The 27,377-nt window shown below is 45.6% G+C and overlaps 1 protein-coding gene across 5 annotated transcripts in view; it reads left to right on the top strand.

Annotated features, from left to right (window-relative positions):
* Positions 1–2,028: 2,028 nt before the first annotated feature.
* Positions 2,029–27,377, top strand: part of COG7 (component of oligomeric golgi complex 7) — a 50,145-nt gene continuing 24,796 nt past the window's right edge. Inside the window, exons 1-7 of one of the 5 annotated variants that reach the window (XM_066576419.1) lie at positions 2,029–2,143; positions 3,993–4,163; positions 7,506–7,654; positions 7,737–7,853; positions 11,533–11,701; positions 15,884–15,966; positions 22,630–22,752. In XM_066576419.1, the coding sequence (XP_066432516.1) occupies positions 3,998–4,163; positions 7,506–7,654; positions 7,737–7,853; positions 11,533–11,701; positions 15,884–15,966; positions 22,630–22,752 (807 nt within the window). In that variant the 5' untranslated portion in view covers positions 2,029–2,143; positions 3,993–3,997. Of the gene's footprint in view, positions 2,184–3,989; positions 4,164–7,505; positions 7,655–7,736; positions 7,854–11,532; positions 11,702–15,883; positions 15,967–22,629; positions 22,753–27,377 lie in introns of all 5 variants that reach the window. The other 4 variants (XM_066576418.1, XM_066576417.1, XM_066576421.1 and 1 more) reach the window with 4 other exon arrangements.

Here is a 27,377-nt window from a genome sequence, read left to right as displayed (position 1 = left end):
CACCAGGGATGCTTTGCAAGGGTTAATTGACCAGTTAGGGCCCACTGCATCCATGACGTTCCAAAATAGAGTGGCCCGGGATATGGTTTTAGCAGAAAGAGGTGGGGTATGTAACTTCCTGTACGTGTATTATCCCTTTGATCAAAAAGAGTATGAGTAAGGGACTGGACAATGTGACACCAACGTTTGCCTTGTTTGAAAAAGATGAAGAGCCAGTTCCGATAATGCCAACCACGTACGTTACCAGAAGAATGGAGAAATGTACCAGTACTGCGCCGCCCCGATCTTCTAAGATGGATTGTCAGTGGAATTCCCATTTGCCTAGGGATAGTGCAGAAGACCTTAGGTTCCGGCGAGGGCGCACCCTGTGGGGTGTTAACTTGTACAGATAGAGGGTATGGATGCCCGGAAATGAGCCCAGGGAATCCATGGCCTCCTTCTGAGGTGAGGTAAGGATCCCCCCCTCCTAGGAGTAGGGCCTTATGGGCAGTGGGGAAACCCTGACGCAAGGGAGAGGCGACCGAGGAAGAGTGCAAGGTCTGGTGCTTGATCTCCATATTAAGTTTTTAGGGGGGTTTGTGAGGGTATATATATATATATATATATATATATATATATATATATATATATATATATATATATATATATATATATTGCCATATGTTTTTATGCTTTTATACCTGTATGCAAGTTCTATTCAATGCTAAAATGAGAAAAACAATACGTCGCCTTACATCAGATATTCCAAAGGCCTTGCAAGGCGAAGACAAAATGTATCTTAAACACCGCAAGGAAGAACCGGATACGAAGGCCGTGTGCTTGGCTGTTTTCCCAGAAGCGCCGTATCTAGATAACGACTGTTCAACTACGGATATAACTTTCACTGTCTCAGGCACAGCTGCGGACTTTACATATATGGTTATGCGGTGAATTTGAGCCAATGAGCCCATCACCCATTCCTAGTGATGAGACCAAAGGGTATAAGATCCCATGTAATCTGTAATAAAGCGCGCAGTTATGTCCCCGTGTGAGGAACTATACCAGACCTCCGTGTGTGGTGTCTCTTCTTTACCGCCGGCAGCGGGGCATTGGGGTGGGCCTGATTGGTGCTGTACGCAGAAATTTCCCTGACAGGGTGAAGTAGATATTTTTCAGATTCTAACTAATTCCGATAAAGTTATTATATATTATATTACACAGGCTGAAGTGACATGGACATAAGCGCATTAGCGCCGTGTATTTGTGCAATGGGTTTTAGGTATTTTTTGCGCACGAGTGTGTTTTGGGCCAGCTTCACACGGACGTATGTGCACTTGCATGCACCTCAGTGGAATTTTTTTTTTAACGCCATGAATGAGGCTTTTTTTGCGCGCGTATCAGTGCATCGTACTGAACTATTTCTGCTCGCAGGGCAGGTTCACTCGCACGCAGGACACAAAAACGCACCGCTTGAAATATTTTTTGTGTCTAAAACGCACGCAAAATATGGAAATGTGTATGTACCCATTGAAATGAATGGGTTTTATTCTCCACGTATTGTGCGCAAAAAAAATCATGCAGCCATGCTCCCATTCATAGAGATGGGCAGTGTAATTATTACAATATATACTCTTTCCCTGCGCAAATACGGCGGAAGAGTGCACACTGCGTATTTTTGCACATGCAAATTCGCTTCTGCGAACGAGCCTGTTGAAATCAGCGGGTTCTATTTACTGTGAATTGCGTGCTCAATTTTGCATATTTGCTCCGCAAATATGTTCGTGCGAATCCAGCCTAGTTCTGTATATTTATAAGGATATACAATAATGATACAATTCTGAATATCATGGACATAGAAGTTCAGCCCCTTCCCTTCCCCATCCGGATTCTCATCTCCACAGACTTCCCCTGCACCTCCATGTGTTCTATCTACAGGCTACTACAGCACTCTCACAGCCGGCTCTGCCTGAGAGGCACGTGACTTGAGGCTGTCACCTGACCTTCTGACGTCAGAAGCTGCACGACCATTACCAACGTGGAACGCATAAATCCTAGCGGACCCGGAAGTGACGTCACGCGTCGTGTCACCATGGCTCCCACGGGCAACCCGGAAGTGCAGCGCTGGCAAGCAGTACGGGAACCGGAGAATTAATTAAAGTGTCCGGTTAGATTTTACACCTTTGTATGCCTTTCTCTGCTTGCAGGTATCCAGAAGGCGGCGCTGTTGAGCTGCTTATTTTCCTTCTTGTTGTATATGTTGTCACTAGAACCTCCTTAGATCTTGACAGCTCCTGTAGAACTACAACTCCCAGCAGTGACAAATTAATACTGTTAGGCTCCATGGTGATGCATGGTGCTAAAATCTGTCTGCACTCTGCATGGCTTTGATGTTGAGCTTGATTGCAGCATGGCCAGTGCCAAAAAAATGTCAGGTGTGCGCGGAGTGACCTCGTTCTCTGCATCGCTGTAAGCCGTGTTCACACTTTCCATCTGCACATCCCACAATTTTGCGCGGTTTCGTATTGAGCCGTTTGATGGTAAATAGCGTGTGATGGTCCAGCTGACCCCCACAATGGCTCGCTGCCGTTTATAATGAACTTTATTCACACGACCCTATGCGTAAAGTACTGTGTGGGTCACGCAGGGGTGTACCGGTCTCTGTAAGGGCTCATGATCTGGCAAAGAGTCGGCTACCGCCATGTATAGCGGTGAGTGCACTGCGCATGACTGCGTATCTCACGCATTCGCCATGCGCAGTGTGCCTATTGTCTTTTTTTTAAATTCCCCTCTCTGTCCCATAGCGGGGTTCCGTATGTATCATCACTTATATGCAAGGTGTTGCGTATTGACAGCATTGCCTACACTACCTATGCAAAAATATAGGTTCACGCTGCGTGGTACGTGGCGAGATAGAGCTTGCTGCCATCTTTTTCACACGCCGTATCTGCATGCAGTGTTCACACACTAATGGGAATGGATCAATGAAAGTCCAGGTACTGTGATTGACTCTATTCACAGCGTGTCACATAGCCGTGCATCGCGCACGTAATACACGCCAAAATCGCGGTCGTGTGAGTGAGCCCTTAAACCGAACAATAAGCGAACGAGCCAACAATGATTTTTGTGCTGCATGACAAGAACAACAAATGGAAGCGGACGATTCATTCGTCGTTCAGTTGTCGGCCGCGTTCACACTAAATGATTATCGCTCACTTTCGGTTATTTAAATGGTTTTTTGAACGATAACCATTCCGCCTAAAAGGACCTTTCCAATATGGCTGTAAAAGAACAAGCAGACTGCGCAGATTGTAGTCGCGCCCGACTTACATTGTAGTCTGTGATGACATTGCCATATATAAGGTCGCCGTCAACTAAAAAATCCAACAGGTTTGTAGTTTTGGAGACCGTAAGGCTGCTCTGACAGATGCGGTCAAAATCGCGGCATTTTACCGCAATTTCGAGCTGCGTTTTTGAATGCATGTCACAGCGTCTGACAGCGCTTTTTAATGCACCCAATTAATATTATTATTTATTTATTTTTGAAAGGCTGCATTCACAGCTCCATATTAAAGGGGTTGTAAAGAATTAGAAAAATGACTGCTTTCATCTGAACAGCACCACCCTCATCCACAGGTACTGTGTGGTATTGCAGCTCTACTCTGTATACTTCAGTGGAGCTGAAATGCAATAGCCGTTACAGGGATGGTGCTGTTTTGGATGAAAGCAGCCATGTTCTTATAATCCTCTACGACCCCTTTTCTGTCATTGTGAACACATACAAGTCTTTGCCAGTAAGGAGAGCAGATCCAATCCTATAGCAGTCATTTCTATCAAGAAAATGGAGGAATGTAATGTTGGTCAATGGAATGGCTGACATGAGGTTCAAAACCTCCATGATGATCACCACTATCAGACTTCTTATTTTAGTTTTAATGTGTCATTTACATGGAGGAGTGAATGTGCATTATGAGGGTTTTCTCTGCATAGATGACTTTCCCGCTTTGTCTCAGCAGGCAGGATGGACTTCTCCAGGTTCCTCGCCGATGACTTTGAGGTGAAGGATTGGGTGAACACTGCCTTTAAGTCGGTCCAGAAAGATGCTCCCGGGAAGGTGGACGCACACGCCGCAACTCTGGTTATGAAGCTGCAGCTCTTCATCCAGGAGGTCAACAACTCAGTCGAAGGTATATAGGACTTGAGCTCGTCCTGCCTACTCATTCTAAAGCCACTTTCACACGGCCGAGAAAATCAAGTGAGATTTGTGCGTTGTGAGACACACATCTCGCACAAATACGATCTCCATTCTTTTGAATGGAGTCATACATATGAGCAATTTTCTTTTTCCTGCACCGCCATGCAGGTAAAAAAATTGCGGCATGCTCTATCGTTGCACGTTCTTATGAACGCGTTGCCTATTGTTGTCAATGGGATAGGAAAACTCATCGCATGCTATGTGATGTGCACATCGGTGCGATGCGAAGTTTCCCATTCAGGACAATGGGAAACACTTGCCAATCCCCCAACGCGACTGAAAGCTGTGCTGGAGGATCGCAACCTCCAAAAAGTGCATTTTTGACAGAAAATAGGCCACATATCCGTATGTACATGGCACTTTCACGATATTGGGCCAAGGAGCTCGGCTGTATGTAGATAGCCTGAGGCCTCCCTCACACATGTGTTAGGGAAAGCACCGCAATTTAAATTGCAGCGCATTTTACTTTCAGTTTCGACCGCAGTGATGTTGCGGCCAAAGCCAGCGTTTATCATTCCTCATCATTGATGAGGAGAGCTAAACGCTCCAAAATAGGACAGGCACCACTTGAAAAGCGTTGTGTTGGGGCATTTGTCTACGGCTGTGTGAGAGGCTCCATTGGAAACAATGGGAGCCTCTCATAGCGTTTAGCGCTGCGCTAAAAGCTTAAAAAGTGGTGTGTGTGAGGGAGGTCTTAGGTTGGATTCACTCGAAATCTGCAGTTTGTGAAAGTGTTTTTCACAGCTGATTTTTTTTAATTTTTTATCCACTGCACACAATATTCTACATGTGTTACAGGTTTTGGATGTGGAATCTCATCATATTCATCAATGCTTTGTGAAATTCTGTTCCAAAATAGACAACACAATTCGGCAGTGAATCTGTTAAGACAACCACAGCAGTAATTTTGTTTGTGGGTTTTGTGGCAGAATTGCTGTTGCAGATTTTGTGTTGTATTTTATACCACATGTTTAGGTCTCATTCACAAAGTCATAATTCACGTTGCAACAATCCAGTAGATATATCTGCCATGTAAGCTGTGGCATAAGCCGGAGGATGAATCTTGGAATTTTGCTGTGGATTTGCATTCAAAATGCCATGAATCTGCATGCAAAATTCACCGCAGTTAATGAGACAGATTCGCATTTGGGCACTTAACATGTTTCCATGGAAAAAATTATTTCTTTTTTCTGTGATTTCAAATCCACATACGAAAAATTATGCACCGCAGGGACTGTGCTCTGGATTCCCTTCGAATATAACTGTGTTATGTCCATGCCTGGCGTAGCCTGAATGTCCTACCCAGACGTAAATGTATACACTCCTACAAACGCCGACAACACAAAATACACTTACTTTGTGATAAGGGAAACTGACCCTAAATCCTCAGATAGGAGAAGACCCTACCTACAAGTGGGGCACACTCCCTGATGAGGGAGACCCCATGTCTGCAACCTAGGGCTACAATGACTTTCCCTAGATGGTGGAAATAAGAAATTAAAAACGGTCCTGCACTTCTTGTGTGTGAGCAGATAAAAAGAACATGCGGGTAGGAAGATAATATTTTATACTAAGGCCCATTTAGACACAACGCTTATCGCTCAAAATTCACACAAAAGCCATCTTTTGAGCGATAATCGTTGCATGTAAATGTGCCCATCTTTTATTTTTCTGCCAAATAATGAATTTCAGTTCGGCATGAAATCCATCATTTGGCAGAACAGCTGATAAGCAGGACCGCACTTTGTGTACTGCCCGGAGAGCGCTGATTCATTGTCTCAGCTATCAGCCCTGTGGCAGAACAAAGGGAATGTATTCAGAGAACAGCAGGTGGTCTGTACTCTGAATACAGCTCTTGGCAGATCACACGCTACTAATTGGTGCTAATAGGCATTAGTACCAAGTAGTAGTTTATGCATAAATGATCACTCAAAAGCCATCTTTTGAGCGATCATCTTTGTGTGTAAATGCACCTTTACTTTCTGTGAGGAGTCCGCAAGTGCCAGCGGGCCTCCACAAGTATCCAGGTGCGCTTCCATAAAGTCACAAGCTGAACACAGGTCTGGTTAAAGAGAAATTACACTCCAAGCTTCTTTATTTCTTCATACAAGATGATACATGGTTTCATAGGGAATTCATGGAGGTCTTATAACACAAAGTCAACTCCTTTTTTTAATCATAGATGTTCACAATATAAAGGTCCGCACCATGAGTTCGCAGCAAATACCATCCATGGCATATTATGGGCAATCGATTCTATCTGCACATGAGTGTAAATCAATTGTGATCTCCGTTCACAGAGAAAAAATTGCAGCATGCTGTTTTTGCGCGGATTTTGCACGGACGGCTTCCATTGAAGTCAATGGAAGCCAACAGGTCACGAATTTTGCAGCATCGCCTAGTGATGGTGACGAAAAAATGGACATTTGGAAAGAAAAACAAAATCAGTACTGTGCATGTTTGACGGCAGCTTATTTTTGTGGCTAATTGTTCTGCTATGCAAGCATTAATCATTGCCAAAGTTTTCCAAAGCATGCATTCAGGATTTTGGAAACTTAATTCACATCTATGCGATGTGGGTAGTCATGGGATGTGACACTGATTTTGATGTTGAGAGAGTAACTACACTTTTTTTCAATATATAGAATAGGGGATTCGAAGCATTTTTACAATAGGTTTTATCAGCTTACATTTTTTGTAAAAAAAATAAATAAGTCTTCAGCTTTGTGGCTAGGTGAAAACGAGGCTGAGAAATCCGTCTTCAGGTAGCTAACTACATAGCTGAAGAATGAGCTGTTCTCTTTAGTGCAGGCACAGCTGTTCCCATATAAGAATTTTTTAAAGCCTACGTTATACTCTATTTTATTGCTTTTCAACCATACCTAGACTGTACTTACATTTTCTATCCCCATCATTGCTTTAATTTCTCTCCTGCCTCCAATGCTCATCCTCTTGCGCTGTGTAAGGAGAAGCTGTTCTGTGATGCAGATGGCTTTTCCCCTTCACAGCACCCATTCCCTGCCTGACCAAATGCACTTTCAGAGTCTCGATGCATCATGTGTACAGTACTGTCTGTCACTACCCAACGTACTGAGACGCTTGTGATTGCACTGAACTCCATTATGTCTACATATGCACAATGTATAGTATAGTTTTATGTGCCATCACAAAAATAATGCTCTACTTTACAAGTTGTCTAATTGACTTTTGTCAAGTACACCCCTCATACCCCATAATACCACCCCTGCAAGAGTGACATTCATATCCTCCTCAGAGAGCAGCCACCAGGCCCTGCAGAACATGCCGCGAGTCTTGCGTGATGTGGAAGCTCTCCGGCAGGAAGCAGCTTTTTTAAAGGAGCAGATGATCCTTGTGAAGGAAGATATCAAGAAGTTTGAGCAGGACACTGCCCAGTCTATGCAGGTGAGAAGTAACATCTCATATATAGAGAAATTGCTGAATATTTTGCACCCCTTCCCCATCTGACTGTTGTTTGCATCTCTAGGTCCTAGTGGAGATGGATAAAGTCAAGTCGCGGATGCAGTTGGCTGCAGAATCTCTTCAAGAAGCTGACAAATGGAGTACACTCAGTGCAGACATTGAGGAGACCTTTAAGACACAGGTAAGTTTTATAAAGGGTATCCTTAGGTCAGGCCATCAATATCTGATCAGTGAGGGTCTGTCACTTGGGATCCTTGCTGATTAGCAGATTGAAGCACCACAGCCTCTTCAATGTTTACAACCAAGCCTGATCTTTTCAGTGCTCAGAACTCCGTATTATTTATTGTGGCCATTCTAAGTACTACATTCACTTCAATGGGACAAACCTGTAGTACTCAGAATGGCTGCTCTAAATAATATGACCTTCTGAGTACGAACGTGACCACACTCAAATGTAAACATCGAAGAGGTCTCTTCAATCAGCTGGTCTGTGCGGGTCCTGAGTGGCGGATTTCGGGGTATGTCAAAAGCAAAAGAAAAGTCAAAGATGCTATAGGATGTTTACAGGATGAAAATGGTGAATTGGTCAAAAATGACGTTGAGAGGGCCAAACTTTTAAATTCCTATTTTATATCTGTTTTCTCTCAGAAAGTAGATGGAACATCAACTGATTTTCCCTGTGCTATTGGGGAAATAAAAGAATGCAGGCTATCTATAAGCCGAGAGATGGTGAGGGAACACTTAGCTAACTTAAATGAATTCAAGTCTCAAGGTCCAGATGAATGACATCCTAGGATACTAAAGGAAGCAGCCGAGGTAATTGCTGAGCCACTCGCCATAATTGAAAATTCCTGGAGAACAGGAGAAGTCCCAGAAGATTGGCGAAGGGCAAATGTTGTCCCTCTCTTCAAAGAAGGGATTAAGACGGACCTAGGAAACTACAGGCCTGTGAGCCTGACTTCTATACCGAGAAAAATCTTTGAACAAATCATTAAACGGCATGTATAGAAGTACTTGGATGAGAATGGAGTGATTAACCAGAGCCAGCATGGGTTTGTAACAAACAAGTCATGCCAGATGAATCTAATTTACTTCTATGACAGAATCACCAACTGGGTTGATCATGGAAATGCAATGGATATAGTATATCTTGCCTTTAGTAAAGCATTTGACAAAGTATCTCATACCATACATATTGCAAAAATTACCAAATATGGGATTGACAAGGCAACAGTTAGGTGGATTCACAACTGGCCGAGTGATTGTACTCAAAGAGTGGTAATAAATGGCTGCACATCCAAGTGGAAGAATGTATCAAGTAGGATACCACAAGGCTCTGTCCTAGGCCCAGTGTTGTTCAACATTTTTATAAATGACCTGGAGGAAGGAATTCATGGGAAATTGATCAAATTTGCCGACGACACAAAGCTATAAGGGATAGCTAACACTAGGGAAGAGAGAGTATTCAAAAAGATCTAGAAAAGCTTGAACAGTGGGCAGCAACTAACAGAATAGTATTTAACAAGGAGAATTGCAAAGTCCTACAGTGAAAATCGAGCAGTAACTGGTCAAAACTGGTCAAGCTTGAACAGTGGGCGGAAACTAACAATGATATTTAACTAGGAGAAATATAGCGTCCTATATTTGGGCAAGAAAAATGAAAAAAGCACATACAGAATCGGTGCAATGGTTAAACGGCAGCACATGTGAAGAAGACTTGGGTATGTTAATAGATCATAGACTGAACCTGAGTCAACAATGTGATGCAGCAGCCAAAAAGGCAAACACAATTCTGGGACGTATTAAGAGAAGCATAGAATCTAGATCATGTGAAGTAATTATCACCTCTACTCTTTCTTAGTCAGACCTTATCTGGAATACTGTGTCCAGTTCTGGGCACCCCAATTAAAAAAACAAAAAACACACCAACAAACTGGAGCAAGTTCAGAGAAGCGTTATCAAGATGGTGAGCGGTCTACAAACCATGACCTATGAAGAAAGGTTAAAGGATCTGGGATGTTTAGCTTGCAAAAAAGAAGGCTGAGAGAAGACTTAAAGGGGTGGTCTCGCGAAACCAAGTGGGGTTATACACTTCCGTATGGCCATATTAATGCACTTTGTAATATACATCGTGCATTAAATATGAGCCATACAGAAGTTATTCCACTTACCTGCTCCGTTGCTAGCGTCCTCGTCTCCATGGTTCCGTCTAAATTCGCTGGCAGCTTGCTTTTTTAGACGCGCTTGCGCAGTCCGGTCTTCTCCATTCAGCACGAGCCGCTTCAGTGTGCTCCCCGCTACAGCTCTTCTGCGCATGCGCAGACGAGCTGTCACTGCTCGGGAGCGCGCTGGAGCGGCCATTCTGCACCATCCTCTGTTAGAGGAAGGTGCAGAAACTGGAGCTGCCCAGCGGAGAAGCCCAGCCCAGCCCAGCAGCCCCGAGAAGCCTCCCAGGTAAGTGATGGGTCGGGGGGGGCTGCCGCTGCGCCGGGCTGCGCCGGGGGGGCTGTCGCTGCGCCGGGGGGGCTGCCGCTGCGCCGGGCTGCGCCGGGGGGGCTGTCGCTGCGCCGGGGGGGGGCTGCCGCTGTGATGGGGGGGCTGTCGCTAGGCCGGGGGGGCTGTCGCTGCGATGGGGGGGCTGTCGCTAGGCCGGGGGGGGCTGCCGCTGCGATGGGGGGGCTGTCGCTAGGCCGGGGGGGCTGTCGCTGCGATGGGGGGGCTGTCGCTAGGCCGGGGGGGGCTGCCGCTGCGATGGGGGAACTAGCGCTAGGCCGGGGGGGCTGTCGCTGCGATGGGGGGGCTGTCGCTAGGCCGGGGGGGGCTGCCGCTGCGATGGGGGGGCTGTCGCTAGGCCGGGGGGGCTGTCGCTGCGATGGGGGGGCTGTCGCTAGGCCGGGGGGGGCTGCCGCTGCGATGGGGGGGCTGTCGCTAGGCCGGGGGGGCTGTCGCTGCGATGGGGGGGCTGTCGCTAGGCCGGGGGGGGCTGCCGCTAGGCCGGGGGAACTAGCGCTGGGCTCCGGAACCTAGCGCTGGGCTCCGGGGCCTTCACCTGGGCTGAGGGTCTAGCGCTGGGGAGCCGGGGGCTAGCGCCGGTTACCTGCTGCCTGGCGGTGGGCGTCTGGTCGGCGGCTGCGGGGCGTCTGGTCGGCGGCTGCGGGGCGTCCGGTTGCCATGGAGACACAGCTGGCGGCGTCTCGGGAGCGCGCACGTCGGGGCTGCAGCGAGCGACGGGGAAAGAGCCGGCGGCCATCTTGAGGAAACTTTTATAAGTTGCTGAAACGCTGGAACGGTAAGTACGAACCAGCTAGAAATGTCATTTACAGGGGGGCTTAGTAATGTATGTTTAATGGGGGGGACTGGGCAAAAAAAAAAATTAACTGCTTCCTCGAGACATCTCCTTTAATATCTGACTACAAATATCTGTAGGGCTGTCACACTGCAGAGGGATCAGCCCTATTCTCATTTGTACAAGGAAAGACTAGCAGCAATGGGATGAAACTGAAAGAGAGGAAACACAAATTAGATATTAGAAAAACCTTTCTGACAGTGAAGGTGACCAATGAGTGGAACAGGTTACCACAGGAGGTGGGGAGTTCTCCTTCAATGGAAGTCTTCAAACAAAGGCTGGACAGACATCTGTCTGGGATGATTTAGTGAATCCTGCACTCAGCAGGGGGTTGGACCCGATGACCCTGGAGGTCCCTTCCAACTCTTTCATTCTATGAGTATATGTAGAATCTTTTTGTTTCCTGATGCCCTGTACAATAATAGAATTTTCAGAAATCAATGTAAATATCTCATAAGACGTTAATAGATGTTCTTCCTAAGGAAGACGGCCCTAACGTTCTCCTCTTTTACAGAACATAACTGTGATCTCTGAGAAGCTCACCAGTATGCAGGTGAGCCTCACCATGTTGGTGGACACGCCGGATTACTCTGAAAAATGTGTATACCTGGAGGCCCTGAAGAATCGATTGGAAGCTATGTGCAGCCCCCAGATAGTTGCAGCGTTCAATAGCCAGTCTACAGGTAAGTGAAGAAGTTGGCACTCTGTAGCACAGTGTTAAGCAGTAAAACATGGACTGAAAAGGATTTGTAGAAAATCAAATACATATTATTTGCTGCCAGGTTATGCGAATCGTCTACCAGCCTCCAATTTCTCCAGTCTCCATAGGGAATGCTATGGGTGTACTGTGCAGACACATGCATTGTATTGGGGGAAGTCTAGCTGTTCATTGACTTTGTAAACAACTTTTCTCTTGCAATATCTCCTTTTATCCCCTCACCTCGGCTGGAGCCTTGAATGCTTGTTTTCCAGTCCTGGGGAGAACACTGTAAGCTTCGTTCAGTTATAGATTCTTAGGATAAGTCATCAGTAGTTTATCAGCGGGGATCCGACACTCAGGCTCTTCACCAGCCAGCTGATACCAGACCAGTTGTTATTACAGACAGAGCTGGGAGCAGACGGCTCTGACTTTAGCGCAGTGGCCCGGTTTAGTATTGCAGGTAAAGCTCCCATTGAAATCAATGGAAGCAGCACCTCCAGTACCTACCTAGGCTGCTGCATTACAGTCAGAGCTGTCTTGGTCTGTTATCAGCTGTGAGGATCCTGAGCTGCAGACCCCCGTCGATCAACTATTGAGGACCTGTCCTGAGGATTGATCATCAATAGGAAAGTTCCAGACAACTGCTTTAGAGTGTAACCTAGCTTTCAAAAAACTTTTGACACGTCAAAAGTTCTGTTCACTGGGATCTGGATGCTGAGCCCCCCACCGATTGCTGGAGCAAAGGAGCTGAAACGCTCATCTAAGCTCTGTTAGTGCTTTTTACCTGAAGACGAGCCCATAGCTTTTCTAATGATGCCGTTTTTAGCTAGTGAGCAGAGACGGTGCTTAGGTAAGCGCTTTGTTCTAGTGATTGGTGGGGTCTTTGACTTTATGACATGTCAAAAGTTTTTGGAAAGCACAGTTACGCTTTAACATATGTAATATTTTTCTGCCATCCTTTATATTATTGTTCCTCGCCCCTTCATAAGTGCATTGCTACCACCTCCTCAACCAACTGTTTTCTGTAGAATTACTTTTTTTACGCAGTGCTCATTAACCTTTTAAGTGACCGAGCGCCTGTTCCTGGGCTTTAAACCTACGCTATGGTAAATTTATGGTGCCTGTTTAAAGCTCCTGCAACCTAGTGGGAGCAGGTCCAGTGCTCGGCTGTCTACTGTAACAGCCGAAGCGAAAAGCCTCAGTTCCTGACTGTTTAACCCTTTACATTCTGCGATCAATAGCGATTGCGGCTTGTAAGTGGGTGCCAGGGGGAGTGTGTTCTCCCTGTCACCCATTGGCATCCTGTGATGCGATCACACCACTGTTCTCATGGGCTATCGTGGTGCCGAGCAATACCGCAATGGAGGCTGGAATGCAGGTCTATCTTCTTCAGCGATGAGTCCCACTTTTGGATGCAGTGATAGCCAGAGATTGTTCAGGAGATCGTGTGAGCAATGCTGTAAAGAGGCTTTCATGAGGTATCATCACTCCTGGGGTTATGATCTGGGGTGCAATAATGTACGGTAGCTGGATCTAGCCTTCATTCCAGCTCCTCATTAGATTGATTTGGTTGTAGTATGATTGGTATGGCCATTTCTATGAAGTGTCCCAGCAACTGTTTTTCAACCTGACAATGCAAGGCCACATGTTGCTTGTGCAACTGTGAGCAGCCTGCTGCCCTCAATGTGCTACTACAGCCTGCAGCGCCTCATCATTGGCAACGGGAGCTGCCAGCAGCTTATCTTGATGGTTTGTATGCTCAAGTATATTCACTATAGCAGAAAATCCCTCACAGCCATTAAAGGGGTTGTCCCGTCATGCAGGGTGAAATTTTTAAATAAAAATGATGCTTCCCTATCAGTAAGGATAGTAACACACAGCACACAGGGGCTCAAACCGGCCGGCAGATCAGCTGCAATGTCAGTGTCTTGCTTTGATATCTGATGTTCAATGCAGCTTTCAAAGATGGCGCTGTTGTGCTGCCTTCCCACAATGCATTGCGCTCTCCCCCCACTGTGTGCGCGCTCCTGATGGCAGCAAGAGACATGAAAAAGCAGGGTTCTCTGGCCTCGCTCAGCTCCTGTCTTAGCCCCGCCCCTCCTAATCTACAGTCTCTTCCCGCCCAGGCCCCACCCCCTATCAGTCCCTCTATCATACAGCATGTTCTCCTGCTGTACAGTGTACTTAGAGGGGGCGGGGCCAGGAGAGACTGTCTATACATACTCATCATCCAGGAGAAAATCCTGAACCATGAGAGTTCAATATAAACAGCAGCTGCTCAGTACTGAATGGCCGCTGTGTAAATTGAATGAAGAGGGACAGGGGGAGTAATTTCCTGCAGCCGCCCCGCTCTGAAACATGGATACCCGCTTGACAGAAACCCCCCACCCTAAGTTACTGTGACAGCCCCCCTCCCGAACTGACAAATTATGGTGACAGTCCCCCTCACCCCACTCGACAAGTACACGGACAGCCCCTGCGCAACAAGTTACACGGACAGCCTCAGTCACAGCTCACCTCCTCCCGTCCCTGCACAGACAGGATTACACTGAGATGAGACACTTATGTATAGATAACACAGGATCCACCATTCACAATAGTCAGTTCACCTTACCCCTACCCCCGTGCGACAAGTTATGACAGACCCGCCCTGTGAAAAGCTATAACAACCCCCCCCCCCCTTCCAACCAAGTACTCCGACAGACCAACCCCCCACCTCCCCGCCCTCAAGTGCACTGATAGCACCCCCTCTCCTCCCTCCAGGCACAACAAGTGTACTGACAGCACTGACCCCCCCCCCCGACAAAAATACTCTGAGAGCACTTTTCCCCGACAAGTACACTGACAGCACCCCCCGCCGGGGCGACAGTAACAGTTACCCTCCGCTGCTTCACAGTCACCGCTGGACGCTTCTGATCCTCGCAGCGGCTGTCCAAGAATGAAGGGCGATACTGCGCATGTGCAAGCTGTACTAGGGTCATCCAAGGACCGACAATCTCTTCTGCGCATGCCCGACAAGTGGAGAAGTCGGCGGCAAGCTTTTGTCGGACACAGGGACAACGGGATCGTCAACACGGGGGAAAGGGGGGGGGGTCAACCCTGTAGATGAGTATATAACTTCTGTGTGGCTCATATACAATGCACAATGTATATTACAAAGTGCATTGTAATGGCCATACAGAAGTGCTGACATGCACTTGTCACAACGGGACAACCCCTTTAAGAACCTCATTGATAGCATGCCCAGGCGTGTAAGTGCATGTATTTCTGTGCTTGGTGCTCATACTTGATACTGAATAAATCTAGATGTTTTGAATATTTTGTTTCCATTCATTCATCATTTGCATATCATTAACATATCTGTCGATCTTGTGATTTCCATAATGTCACGACTTTTCCTTCTTAGTGTAGCAATTTCAATGTTGAGTATATTATGTGGGCAGCAATAACTTGTTTTGGCAGCAGATGGCAGTGTTGCACTAAATAAAACTTTTCTTTTGCCTCTTCCCTACAAATGAAATGAACATTTTGGATCATTCAGAAAAGGAGCAGAAAAAAACCCACATTTGTTTGGATTGATTAAAATTAATGATTAAATTACTTTAGTGTTTTAACTGAAAATTTCCGGGGTCTGCTACTTTGAAATGGGGAGATCAGCCAAAGTATACTGCTTATTGGAATAGTCTGACTCTCCCCTCCCTTTGGGGAATTAGGAGGATTATATCTTCATCGGTTTGATTTTTTTTTTTCTTTTTTCTAAAATAAGGGGCGGCACAGGTGTCTGGCAGCCACTTATCTCCCATACCATCTCCATTTGACGGAACTGAATAGGCATTTTAATATGGGGATCAAAAGGAGATAACCCTGACGGGACACTCATTGGGCTGCTAGCTGCATTATTTTATGACCAACTTATGAACTTGATGTTGGTAACGTGACTGTAGCAACCTTCTTTTTTTGGTGGTTGCCAATAATGTGACGCACAGACGGGCATGGGAATATCATCAGTGCCTCAGAGTATAGTCTGTACGCTAAGCCAAACTAACTACTGTACTTTTGGCGGCAGGCTTGATTTATCATAGTTGTATATTTTATTCTTGTAGCTTCTCACCCTGTATTTATTCTTGTAGCTCCCTGTATTTATTACTCTTTCTTATATTCACAGAACAGGCAAAAATGTTTGTGAAGGTATTCAGCGAGATTGACCGGATGCCGCAGCTGCTGGCATACTATTACAAGTGCCACAAGGTATGTGTGATACTCCTAGCAGTATAGCCAATGTAGACTTTCATTTAAAATCATTCTCCTGACCAGGAAGGATTACACATCATCAAATAAACCCACTCAGCACCCTCAATGTTGGCAACTGCTAGTTATAATACAGTGAAACTTTGAGCGAAAGTCCACCTCTTTGAGAAGACCACTATTTAGTCCAATTTTGGGTGATCATGAGCTATAGCTGTTTTATTTTTCCCTCAACTGAGCTGTTTGGGGACTTGAGATCAGCTGTAGTTCTCATTGGTATAATATTGGGGTACATACGACTTTTTGGCCAGTTTTTTTTTTTTTTATACATTGTCATTTTTTTTAAAAAGCAGGTTGTCACGTAATTTTGTGCTACAATCAGAATATACTGTTAAATGTCCATTGTTATAATATACAATAGCCATTCTATACAGGATATGTTAGAAGGGACCCATTTTGTAAAAAAATCAAAGTCTGGTGCGAAAATGGAGTCTGTCTTATCTAATATGTTCCACAGATTTCCATCCTGGTATTATATCCCCAATACACACATAATGGGTCTAGTGGTGCAGAGGAATTACATTTTTCTCTAATCACAGCCAAAACATTAATCCAAAAGTGTCCATCCGTGGACATAGCCAAACCATATGGATCAAATCAGTATCCTTCACCCTACAACTCGCAGAATCAGCAGAGGAGCAATATGTGATTTTATATGTAGAGAAGAGGGCATATAGTGAATCCAGTGTATGATGGTACGGTCCCTCGTAGTGGCTGCTGTGCGAATGGGTCTCCTCTGCATCATGGTAGCAATGTAGTTGAGACCCCAACCGTGTTGCCAGTCCACGTGGCTTACTAATGAATTAAGTGTTCACTGGCTGTTCATTATTAATGGTCGCACAGTCTGAGGCATCATGGTGGGGCTCCAAGTTACATTGCTGCTGCAACCAGGCACATGACTACTGCTACATGGCACAAGTTGTGCCGTATTTGTCATCAGATTTAGTTGATGAACAGGAGGTTATGGTCCCCATGCCAGAACATATTTGGAGATTGCAAAACAAAAAATCCTAATTTTGATTATCTAGAAGTCGGGCCATCAGACACAACCCTTTTAGGATATGGGGTTCAGGTGAAACAGCTGATCTCCCTGGGTCCAGTAACTTGCAACAAACTGTTTTTGCCAGGGAAACGGAACTATGCAGTGACCCTGTAGTATTACAGGACAGCTATTCGGGTAAATAGCTTTCCTGTTATACCAGGATGGCATGAAGCCCACCAGAACGGGAGCTGCTCTTCATTCTGACCATGGAGGGAGGGGCTTCCTTGCTCTGAGATGTTCATTTACCCTAAGGCCTCATGTCCACGGGGAAAATCAGATCCGCTGCAGATTCTACATGTAGAATCTGCAGCGGGTCCCTCCTGCCCCGCGGACATGAGGGCTGAAAATAAGAATTTAAAAGTATTTACCATCCGGCGCGGGCGGAGAAGATCAGCTGTTCCTCACGGCCGGATCTTCATTTTCGGCCGGCGGATGAATTCCTGACGCCGGCGGCACGTCGCCGGCACGTCGCCGACGTGCCGCGCGCATGCGCCGGGCACATCCGCCGAGCCGAAGCAAGGAAGATGCGGCCGTGAGGAACAGCTGACCTTCCCCGCCCGCGCCGGATGGTAAATACTTTAAATTCCTATTTTAGGTCTCCCGCGGATCCGGACGGCTTCCATAGGCTTCAATAGAAGCCCGCGGGAGCCGTCCCCGCGGGAGACCCGCACGAAAATGGAGCATGGTCCGGATTTTTCTATGCTCCATTTTTTTTAAAATGCCTTTTATTGACGATCCGCGGGTATTTATCTACCCGCGGGTGGTCAATGCATCCCTATGGGATGCGGATCCGCATGCGGGAGATCCGCTGCGGATCTTAAATCATAATTTGCCCGTGGACATGAGCCCTAAGAGCAGAACCCCTTTACTTGATTTAGGCCTCATGTCCACAGGCGCATCGGACTTCGCATGCGGGAGCCCGCAGCAGAATCCAACCCTGCCCGTGGCCGAGGACCCTGCATATCTGTGTGGGTCTTCTTTTTTTTTTGTACTGCGGAAGTGCTGGCCAGTGCATAGTGTTTTTTTTTTTTTTTTCAAGCTCCTGCTTTGCTGCGGAATCTGTGGCCCATCCGCAATATAAATTGCGGACGGGCCACGGATCGGACAGCTTCCATTGACTTCAATGTAAGCCGTCCACACGGAATCAGCACTAAAATGGAGCATGCTGCGATTTGTTTTTCGCATGCGGAATCCAGTAAACAAATCCACATGTGTAAATTCAAGTGCAGACTCCCCTTGTTTCCTATGGGCGGCTTGAACTATGGATCTTCCATGCAGATTCCACAATTCAAATCCGCCCGTGGACAATGAGGCCTTATGGGGGCTGTAAAGCCGATCTGGTTTTGGTGGACCAGTCCAGAAATAATTGTGTTCTTCCTCTACAGCAGCGATTGTGCTGCTGTATGCTAGCTGGCCAGCTGTGAGACACGATAGCTCTTGGTAAAGCCTGATTTAGACACAACGATTATCGCTCCAAAAAATTTTTGAGCGATAATTGCTGTGTGTCTGAAAGCCGCTCAAATGTTGAGCAATCACCTTGCGCTCCAAGTGGAGGATGCAGAAGAAAAAGCGGGTCCGCTTGTCTTCTGCATCCAGCTGTTCCCCACTCGGAGCGCCCCGGTGTTATACAGCCGAGCTCTCTGTGCGGAGGATGCAGAAGACAAGTGGGGTGTTCCCGCTTGTCTTCTGCATCCAGCTGTTCTCTGCTCGGAGCGCCCGACTGTTATACAGCTGAGCGCTCCAAGCAGGGTATGGAAAACACAGCTGAGTTGTTCATACCCCTCCTGTCTTCAGGAAACAATAGTATCAGCTGTATCCCGCTGTGAATTCCTGATAACTGATCGCTCATCTTTCAGCGACTGCTTAACAAAAGCTGCACGATGTCAGTGCAGTTAGACACGATTATCGATCAAAAGACGACTTTGAGCGATTTTTGAGCCAAAATCGTTGCGTCTAAATCAGCCTTAAGGGATTGGTAAAGTGAGTAATGATATAAAGTAAGAAAACTACTCTAATGTGGATTCACACTGAGAACTTCCCACTTGAGTTTATTCTCTTTGCCGCCATGGGTACAATTTCCATACAGGGAAGCTCCAATCGTGAAAGGGCCAGTGTGTCTAATAAAATGTCCATTTTGAGTATGTAGTTTAAATTTTGGCATTTCATATAAAACATGTTTTAAAGGGAGTCTGTTGCCTGCTTTTAGCCCAAAAGCTAAACTTATTGGCTGAAAGTCGGTGACCCGCTGAGTCCGGGGATATAAGTTTTATACTTGCCTTCCCTGTCGTTCCCCTGAAAGCCACTATTGAATACGTTGAGCGGCTCGCTAAGTAGTCCGCCCATTATAGAATTAGAACGGCAGACTAATGACCAGCACCGCTCAATGTATTTAGCGGTTCTTTCAGCTTTCACACCGGGGAAACGATGAGGAAGGCAAATATAACCCTTACATTCCCGGACTCTACAGGTCACCTTCTGTCAGCCTAAGAGCTTAGCTTATAGGGCTAAAAGTAGGTGAAAGGTTCCCTTTAAACAAAACCAAGGCAAATTGTAACCAGTAAGGCTCTGTTTAGATCCGCATCGGCTCTCCATCACAGACTCCTTTGATTTTGCGCCTCACATGCTGTTTGTATTTTCCGTTTTGTGACACATTGCTAATAATCCTAGCGAGCTGGGGGATGAAATGGCTTATGTGGCCTTGCAGACCCACCAGGAGACCTCAGCCGCCATTGTCGGATCATTCGTCTTTTTGTCTTGTAATTGACCTATAACATACAATTCCAGAGTGCTGCACCCTCCTATATAGGAGTACAGTATGTACTGTAACCCCGGGGGACCTCGGTGACGTGTCTGTCCTAGCTTTACAGGCGTGTGACTTGGATCTGACCGCTTTGATGCCAACACGGGTAGAGATTATTTAAAATAGGTCAAAGAATTGCCAGTAACTCTGAAAGCCGCTCTTATCTTCATACGCCAACATTCCCTATAAAACCTTGGGTACATTTGTGGCGAGGCTTCGTAAGAGCTGAGCATGTCCTCTTGTCTCCAGTGCTGCGCTGCAGCCAAAGCACTTAGTCATCCCAGTGTCGTCATGTCACGCTTATCAAAACTTGCCCATATCTAGACATAATTTACCTCTTTAACCCCTTCAAGACTAGATTTTTTTTTTTTTTATCCCTGCCTTCTAAGAGCCATAACTTTTTTTTTTTCTTTAATTTTTGCATTGTCCTAGCCATATGAGGGCTTGTTTTTCTGTGGGATGAGTTGTATTACATTTAATGTTACCAGTACTATATAATGTACAGAAAAACTTTTGAAAAATTAAGTGTGGAGAAATGTAAAATTTAAAAAAATGTAATGGCGCCATTTTTGGGGGGTGTTGTAGTTTTTGTAGCATTCACAGCCAGTACAATTGCAATGATACCAAATGCATACAGTTTTTAATATTTTTCTATTTTTACTAAAGTACCGTATTTTTCGCTTTATAAGACGCACTTTTTCCGCCTCCAAAGCGGGGGGGGGGAAGTTTCTGCGTCTTATGAAGCGAATGTGCCGAAAATTCGTTCCGATCGCCATTTTTAGCGCGATCGCGAATTTAACGCGCGGCCGCGATTTATTTAGCGCGATTGCGCGTTAAATTCGCGATCGCACGAACAAATGTGCAATGAGTTAGAAGATTTCTCTCCTGTCAAAAAAAAAATATATATTACTCACCTCCCCCGGCGTTCTGCGGCGCTGCTGCAGGCTGTCGCTCCCTCCTGGTCCCCGGCAGAGCATTGCTTTCTGGACGCGGGGCTTGAAATCCCCACCTCCAGAAAGCTAATACTGTGAAGTAACATCATTGCGCCTTCAGCCAATCACAGCCATTCAATGATGTCATTGAATGGCTGTGATTGGCTGACGGCGTGTGTTAGCCAATCACAGTATTAGCTTTCTGGAGGCGGGGATTTCAAGCCCTGCGTCCAGAAAGCAATGCTCTGCCGGGGACCAGGAGGGAGCGACAGCCTGCAGCAGCACCGCAGAACGCCGGGGGAGGTGAGTAATTTATTTTTTCCCCCTATTTTCCCGCTCTAAAACGGGGGTGCGTCTTATAGACCGGTGCGTCTTATAAGGCGAAAAATACGGTAGTTACAATTTCATTCTTAAAAATTGCTTTCCGGAACTTTTTTTTTTTTTTGTTAATGGTTGTACCAAGGTTCGTTTTTTGCAGGGTGAGCTTTAGTTATTACTAGGACTATATAGCAAATATACGTCTATTTTATCACTTTTCATCAAACTTTTTGTGAGTTGGGACAACAAAAAACTTGCATTCCTGGCATTCCCCCCCCTGTTTTTAAATTTTTTTTTTTTTTGCTGCTTTCATCGTCTAGTATAAATAATGTGATATTTTAATACTTTGGACTGTAACAATTATGACAATACCAAATATATGTGTTTTTTTATTGTTTTGTTTTTATGGGGAAAAGTGTGTTTTTTTTTATTTTAATAGCAGTATTTTAAAAGTTTTTTTTTTTCCACTGTTAAAATTTTGTTGAATCTTTTTCTACACTTTTATTTACTCCCAACAGGGGATTTGAACTTGCTTGCTGTGCCACTGACAGGGCTTGATAAGCAATCTCTGCATGGCAGCACTGAGAGTCTTTAGTAGGCTGCCTATCGGCACCCCGTAATTGCTTTTCGAAGTGTGCCAATGGGGTGTGGGAAGAGGTGCCCCCTCCCTCCTGCTAACTGTTTAGACACCCGGTCACCTTTGACCATAGCATCTAAAATCCAGAAAGTCCTGGCCAACCCCTTTTAATATGGAGTTGGCCCTTGTGGCCATAAGAGCCTGTACTCTTGGAGGGAAGACACAAGAATTTGGTTCTGTCTGAAGATTTGTTGCAATTCAGCCCAAAGCTCATTTGTGGGGTCCGGCACTGACGTTGGGGGTTAGATGTGGCATGTAATTGTTGTTTTCCAATTCATCCCAAATATGTACCGTGGGGTGAGGTCAGGGCTTTGTGCAGCCACTCAAGTTCCTCCACACCAAATTTTTCAAAAAGCGTAGTCTGAATTGACTGGGAAGGTTCAGACCAAAGCCGTCACCTGACTTCTGTTGGCTGTCCGTGATGGAGCAATGGAATCCACTCAGCTAAGTACCATGAGGTCGAAGTATTGACTTGTACAAGACTCAAATATGGTGCATTAGGGCCTCATTGAGGTCAATTAGGGATGCTTGAGGCACTGTGGTTGTGGGCCTACCACAGCATGGTGGCTGCGTGGTTGCAGCGTCGGAGTCCTAGGTTTCAATCTGACCAACGCCAGCATCTCTTTAGAGTTTAAATATTCTTCCTGGGTTTGTGTGGGATTTATTAGCATTTTATGAGATGGGGACATTAGATTATAAGTCCCATTAGGGACCGGGACTGATGTGCATGATGACCATCTCCATACAGCGCTGCTGAACATGTTGGTGCTATATAAGGAAAAGTTATAAATGAATTGTTGCTGCTCTTCTGTAAACTCACTTCCAATGTCATTGTATTTGCTTCCATGTGTTACTAATTCTGTCTCCCCCCCCTTAGGTTCAGCTGGTGTCAGTTTGGCAGGAACTTTGTCAGAGCGAGATGTCCCTGGACCGGCAGCTGACGGAGTTCTATGACACCTTGCTAGGCGCGTGGCACACACAGCTTCAGTGGGTCTCTCAGGTATGTGACGGCCTAAGGAGACAACAATACATTTTTTTTCTGACCTTACAGGGCACATAGAAAATGACCCTCCATATTACTGGTATGACAAGGGATGGATAAGCAGCACTGTAGCACAAAGACCCCACCTAACATCACCCATATCTAAGCTTCCTGGACCCCGTGTGTGAGTCCTTGGGGATTAACAACAGTCACTTTTTTTTTAGAATTTTGGGGTTTTGCATAGAGTTACCTTTAGTGTAGAAACATAGAGGTATATTTATTATGCGTCTTATGCTAGAATTCTGGCATCCAAAAAGTCTTTAAATTCTGGCACAGGTGCCAGAATTGAGTATTTTTGAATATTTACTCCATGTTTTTTTTTAAAAAGTAGATTTGGCCTACTATTAGGGGTTGTAGTTGCACAGCCCATCAGGTTTACTATAGTTTACACCAAAAGTGGCATAAATTATAGTCAGAACTTATGCCAGCTTTTCTCTGGCATAGCTTTCAATCAGGCGTATATACATTCCACCAGATGCGACAAATGTATTAAAAGGTTTGTGCATCCTAATACATCTGTTACACTTATGCCGGCACATAGTTTACTTAGACCTGCATGTAACATGTCGGTCCAAGTAAATGTGCCCCATAGAATTTGAGACCAGTCGGTGCACGGTGTCTGCTTGCAGCAATCAGGGGTCAGTGGCAATAAAAAGTCCTGATATTATTCAAATGAAGACTTTTGTAGGCTCATGAAACAAACAATCTTGTATAATTTTGAGTCTTGGGGGTAATCTTTCTCTTTCCAGAGAGCACCTCAAGAGTCTCGGGAGTCATTTCAATAAAAAGAAATATCATTAAAAAAACCAAGAGTCTTGGGAGTCTTAAGACCCATTTAGACACATCGATTATCGCTCAAAATTCGCGATTAATCATTCTGTCTAAATGCGCTGCCATCATGCACTGTTCGCGCACTATTCGCCCAGTGCTTATTTCTAACAAGCTAGAAATTAGCCATGAGTAGAGATGAGCGAGTATACTCAGTAAAGTCAATTGCTCGAGCGAGCATTGCCTTTAGCGAGTACCTGCCCACTCGAGATGAAAGGTTCGGGTGCCGGCGGCAGGCAGGAAGCTGCGGGGGAGAGTGGAGCGAACGGAGGGGAGATCTCTCCCTCCCTCTCTCCTCCCCGCTCCCTCCTGCTGACAGCCGCTACTCACCGCTCCCCCGTGTCGGCACCCGAATGTTTCATCTCGAGCGGAGAGATACTCGCTAAAGGCAATGCTCGCTCGAGCAATTGCCTTTACCGAGTATACTCGCTCATCTCTAGCCATGAGCCTTATCAGTGCCGCACGCTGATTTTCTCAGCGGGCAGCACTGATAACATTCTTTCAGCTGGTATCCCGCTGGGACCTTTGAGCAATCATCTTGCTGTGTAAATGCACACAACGATTATCGCTCAAAAGAGGTCTTTTGAGTGACTTTTGAGCAAGAATCGTTGTTTCTAAATGGGCCTTAAGCATGCCCTGCAATCAAAAAGAGATAATGCTTGTTTGTCATTGATGGCATCTTTTATGAAGACCTAAAATAAAGGCACCTATTACATGGGGAGATTATCGCCCGAGTGATTACTGAAAACTACAAACTTAGGTGATAGTCGGGCCGTGTGCCCACCAACAGGGCACTGAGCGACAAATCACTCAACTGTCAGTCGCTTGGTTTTTAGTCGAGTTCTTCCCTCTTCACATCTACATCCTCTGTAGCATCAAACTACATTTCACGTTGAGTAAAGCAGTCATAAAATGTAATTAGAGGAAATAGGCACAACCTAAAATATCTCCAGAAGTTTATGGTTCTTCTCTGGGAAGAGGAAAATCTAAACTTTCATGCAAATTTGCCCGAGTCCGGCATGATCCTTGCTTCACCACTCCGTCTTGATGCAAGCCTTTGATACATTTTATGACTTGTCCGCCGGGCACCTGCGGTTTTAACCTGAAATTCTTATTGACCCTTGTTTTGCTTATCTGATGTAATTGCACGTTCCCACAGCCTAATTATTCTGCATCCCATTATATCACACAGCCCCTTACTTGATGCAGGTCATTTTACAGCTCGTACCTTGTCATTTAAACCTACTGTAAAACAAGAAGCCCTTTTAATAAATCCTCCTCCCCCGTATTACAGTAATATCCACGGTTTTTGACAATGCTGCTTCATACGGTTTTACGAGACCTAAGAGATTGCTATCTCGCGTGTAGGAATGTAAGGTAGATATGCATCTCTTATGTCCTTGACACTTAGAGTTCTGCAGACGGTTTAAGGCCACGTGTACTACAGAACTACACTTGTCATACTGATATAAAAGAAAGTGAAGGTCACCAGGATACCTTGTATAACAGTCTCTTTCTGTCCTTTCCCATAGACAGTAATGGAGAGAGCCATGCACAAATGTGCCCACCTCTCCATTGGTAAAAGCGGCCACTGATGAGATCCCAATTCTCCTGATCGCTGAGGGTGCCAGAGGTGTGGAGCCTGTGTATAGAGGCTTTTTTACATAGGGCTGATAATTTATTTATTGCCCCATGTAAATGGGTAGCGATCAACTGACAAACAAGCAAACGCTCATATATTGGCTGATTGTACATTTTATGTGGCTCCAAAAATTATTGTTGATGGCAGCATATCTCCATGTGAAAACGGAATGTGCTTTCGACAATAATGAAAGTGCATGCAAAATATCTTAATAAAGGGAACCTGTCCTGTGAGCCCCACAACTTTAAAGGGCTTGTCCAGTTGTAAACTATTAATGGCCTGTCCTCAGGACTGGCCATCAGTAGCAGATCGCCGGGGGTCTGTCACCCAGGAGCCCTGCTGATCAGCTGTTTGCTGAGCTGATGCATTTGTGCACTGAGCTGATTTCTATAGGAAGCAGACAGCTCCGTTCCTACTGCAGTGGCCAAGCTAGGTATTGCAAGCCAAGTTCTCATTAATTTCAGCAGGGACTCTGCCTACAATACCAAGCCTGGGCACTGTGGTGAAAACAGAGCTGTGGCAACAGACCAGAGTCTGGGAAAACGGTTGTCATACTTGCCTGCCTCCCTGTTCCCTTCCCTTGCTGTCTACCTGTGAAGCTGTTGCTCAGTCCATTGAGTAGACTCATCTCTTTATTCCTTGCATGCACACTTCATACTCTTATTATGCATGTAATAAAGAGTGAGTTTGCTCATTAGACCGAGCGATGTTTCATGCTTGGACAGCGAGAGAATGGGGTAGGTATGAAAGTCACATACTTGGACTCAGCAGCCCTTATACTATGAGCCTTAATAGGTTCCCATTAACGATTGTCCCCCATACAGTTTGCATCGGCCTGTGGGAAGGCCCTAAAATCAAGTGCCGATTAATTGTTAAATTGACAATTGGTACTTGTCACTGGCCTGAAATTAGTGCATGTAATAGGACCCATCTCCATTAGAGAATTTTTCCGAGCTGGACTTTGAGATTTTATGTGTAGTTGTCACATTGTTATATTACTAGCACCTACCTTGTCGCTGTTTAATGGGTTAATCTGCTGCATCCAAGATGGTGACCAATATCAAGAAAGCGCAGACAATTGCAGTGATTATCCAAGCATCCAGTTCAGATTTATTAAAACATGTTCATGGTCAGACATAACAAAAGCCGGCAGAATAAATGCCATTCATTATTCCAGCCCCCCTGTTTTAGCTACAATTACAGGATTTCTGTAAAAGCGCAGTGTCAGCTAGTTTTAATTATCCCCTGCACCGTGTTCTAGTTCATCTCACAGCAGTGTGGTAGTATACATCCTGCCCTATAGGATTTATAGTATTATTTACTTGTGAAGACCGTAACCAGGGCTTGTTTAAAGGGGTTTCCTGGGACGTAAAGTGACCCTCCGGTTACAGGACATAGTTCTGTACTGGGACAAGAGAATAATTGGAGTACATTACCTGCAGTTGCACTTCGCTGCAACCCCCTCCAATCCACTGGTTCCTGGATCCATTTTTGGCTATCTAGGATGGCAGATTTCTGACTACCTAATACATGACCAACTCTGGCCAATCAGAGAGCAGGTATAGTGCATTGGTAGTCTTAATAATTCCAGTGCAATGTGGGGACTAAGTAGTCTGAAGATTGTGTTGTCCGTCTTAGATGGCTAAAAACAGTACGTGGATTTGGCGAATCAGAGGGATGACAGATAAGACCAACTGCAGGTGATGTACTCCCGCCAGTCTGGGTACAGAATTGTATCTCAAAACCATGGGATCGCTTTAAATTGGGTTTCCAGGAAGATACAGTTGATGACTTATCCTCAAGATGGGTCATCAATAGTTGATCGAAGGGAGTCCGGTGCTCATGACTACAACTGCTCAGCCGTCCTCCTGGTGGCTGTCACTGTGTAAAGAGCAGGAAGCAGACGGCTTCTTACACATTGCAGCAGCCCAGGTTAGTATTGCATTGAGTTGATTGGCACCAGTGCCTGTCAGCTTCCTGCTCCATACACAGACCACTGATCGCCCGGGGTTCAAAACGACAGACCCCAATTGTCAACTATTGATGACCTGTCCTGGGATAGGTCATCAATAGTGTAGAGGTGGGCAACCCCTTTAACCAGAATGGCAGATCT

This window comes from Eleutherodactylus coqui, chromosome 8, assembly GCF_035609145.1.
Source record: "Eleutherodactylus coqui strain aEleCoq1 chromosome 8, aEleCoq1.hap1, whole genome shotgun sequence".
Lineage (NCBI taxonomy): Eukaryota > Metazoa > Chordata > Amphibia > Anura > Eleutherodactylidae > Eleutherodactylus > Eleutherodactylus coqui.
The sequence above is the reverse complement of the archived record's forward strand: the minus strand, read 5'-3'. Positions and strand labels throughout refer to the sequence as shown.